The sequence below is a fragment of the Chaetura pelagica genome, unplaced genomic scaffold, assembly GCF_000747805.2.
Source record: "Chaetura pelagica isolate M959 unplaced genomic scaffold, ChaPel_1.0 scaffold50, whole genome shotgun sequence".
NCBI classification, from domain to species: domain Eukaryota; kingdom Metazoa; phylum Chordata; class Aves; order Apodiformes; family Apodidae; genus Chaetura; species Chaetura pelagica.
Window position 1 is genome coordinate 7,134,551 of NW_009952366.1, and position 2,721 is coordinate 7,137,271.

General features: G+C 45.0%; 1 protein-coding gene across 1 annotated transcript in view; it reads left to right on the plus strand.

Annotated features, from left to right (window-relative positions):
* Nucleotides 1–2,423: 2,423 nt before the first annotated feature.
* Nucleotides 2,424–2,721, plus strand: part of CFAP54 (cilia and flagella associated 54) — a 119,518-nt gene continuing 119,220 nt past the window's right edge. The window contains exon 1 of the mRNA XM_010008074.1: nt 2,424–2,635. Within this exon, the coding sequence (XP_010006376.1) occupies nt 2,424–2,635 (212 nt within the window). The remainder of the gene's footprint in view (nt 2,636–2,721) is intronic.

Consider the following 2,721-nt stretch of genomic DNA (forward strand, 5'->3'; position numbering starts at 1 on the left):
CAAAGGCATATTTAAGTAAGGCATCTGAGTCTAAAGACTCAGAAGTCCCATGTCTTCATTAGCCTATCAGCCTGAAGATGCTATGTGACAGCCCAGAATCATCTGAACTCACCATTTTTTTCCTAAAAGCATCAAGGAAGAAATTACATAAAAGTAGCTCTTCCATCTCTAGGCACTCTCAAGTTACCCCACAGAACTCTGTTAATACAACATCCATGACTGTCTCTTGTCTCTGAATATCAAACAGCAAAATCTAGAGACACCATAATTCAGGTGTACATTTGCTAGAAGCATCCTAGGAAGGGATCTAAACATGCACCTCAGCATTACTCATAGGAAACAAACTTCGACTGATGTACTAAGCAGGGCTTGGCAGACATTACCTCAGCCCCTGTACCCTGGTACCGCTGGACACTCTTCCTGCCCAACTTTGCTGTGCTCATACAGTGTTTCCCCCCTTTGTTTGCTGTTACTAACTGCTGCTGTTCACACAAGTGGAACTGACACATGAGAAGTAAGCAGGCAGCTTGATGAGTTAGCAGCAAAGCTTTCCCCTTTCCCACTTAAGAATACTCTTGGTCCTATAGCCATGAGAGCAGACACTTCCTTTACTTGGGATCCTGTCTGCCAACTCTGTAGTCTCACCTACTTTCTCCTTAATTTTACTGTAAATGAGATTACTATCTAAATGTTCACCTGTCAGTGATGAGTAGTAAATCGTTAACCTTCCTTTTTTTTTAGGTTGCAGGGACATATGTAATTTTCAGAATTGCTTTAAACTTGCCACCACCTCTTACTGTTTTGCATACACCAAGCTTTTCTCTATAAAGATAAGATTATGCACACTAAAGACCTCTGAGGCATCTATATTCTTTCTGAAGTTAAAAAGTTACGTTCATTCAACTATAAGTCATTTGGACTTTCAGACTTTTTTTAAATGTTCAACCCATTAAATATCAGAATATTTGAAGTGTAAATATAAGTCTTCTCCCAAACAGTAAAATAAGATTTGATATTGTAAACATCTAAAATTGCAGTAACATACACATCATCATGCTTGCTGTGGTGTGGTTCCTTGCTATGGTTCTCTATGGCCTTCCACCATGGGTGCAGAGAGGGTCTGAAGAACTTCCTTCCTTACACTAAACCTCCACCTAGCAGGGAGTGCATAGTGTTGAGTTCTCATGAATTTTAGACTGAACACTCTTCATAAACTGGCTGATCAGCTACGCCCTGCTTAATCTCCCAGTGGTTAAAGCTTTATCTTTACATAGTTCTGTAATCTTCCCCTTCAGCAAATGACTATACTTCCTTTTTCTTACTGTTTTCTCTGACTCAGTTTGTTTGGATGGCTGAAACACTAATTCAGACTGCTAATGTTATGCTCAGTCCACCCTCTGCTATCCAAATAGTAGAGATATGCAAAGTCTCATTTCCAGTCACTCAAGTTCCTCTGAAGTTTCTAGGTACTGTTGGTTTGTTAAGAGGCACGGATGTGCGTTCCTGTGAAGATCAGCCCTTTGGGATACAGCACCATCTACTGAGGCAAATTGCCTCAGGTTTTCAGAGGGACTTGAAAAACAGGCCAGCAGCAGTACTCAGGGTGGCACAAGCCACCTTTTACAAGAGGCCAGTGTTAATCGGTCGTCTGGGGTCCATCACAGGAAATTCTTTGTGGCAAAGCACCCGCAGAATCCTTGTATGTCGCAGTAATTGCTCTCCAAGACAACTTCGTATTTCAGTTATCTCACAACATTTGCCTCGATACCCAGTGATTTCTAAACCCCAGCATCAGCACCTTTGTGCCGTATCTTTTCATTGCAGGCTTCATTTTCTACTGCCTCCACAGAAATCCCAGGAACCCACGTTTCCCACGTAATTTCCCTGGACTGGCTAATGCAGTATTTTCTGGTTCCCATCATTCAGCACGCCAGTGCTGCATCTTTCTGGTCATTCAAAGACAGTTCCTTTACTATAATTTATTAATTGCTTGGATTACCTTTTCAGGTACTTGTTCACTTTACCTGTTCCTTTTCCATTCAATGTAAAGAATGACCCCAGCTGGCCTTGGCTGCCAGGATTCATTGCTCACTCAACACATTTCTAAGCTTTCACTTACATGTTTTCAGTTAAGCTGCTCCTTATGCTCATGATGATGAAGAACACGGCAACACAGCTGGTTTCCTTCACATCCCTCCCAAATCCCGTTACCATCATGCCTATACAGAGCCTGAAAAGGCACAGGTTGCTATGGTTGCCTCCTATTACATTGATAAATACGGCCTGGTTGTGTGGTGTGTTTTTTCCTACTTTGCCACCCTTTTTAAAAACAGACAGATATAACCGTTTAGGGGGCAGGCACACTTCTTGCAGCAGTCTTCGCATGCCAAGCAGCCTCGACACCCCAACCCCTTTTGCTAGCCATGGTCCCAGCCGCGGCCACGCTGCACGGGGATGCTCCCTCAGCCTCCCCTGGGCAGAACGGTGCCTCAGAGAGAGAAAAAGGCTCTTTCACCTGCTGGAGAGAGGTGCGAGGACCTGCGGCGCGTACCCCTCCGGCCGTGCCAGGCCCCTCGCTCGCCCCGCGACGGCGACAACGCGACCCCTTCCTTCATGGAATCATACAACTATTCCGGTTGGAAGAGACCCTTGGGATCACCGAGGCAGGTGTCAGCCCTCCTCGAGCGGGGAGCTGCCAGGGGAGCTGCCAGGGGAGCTGCC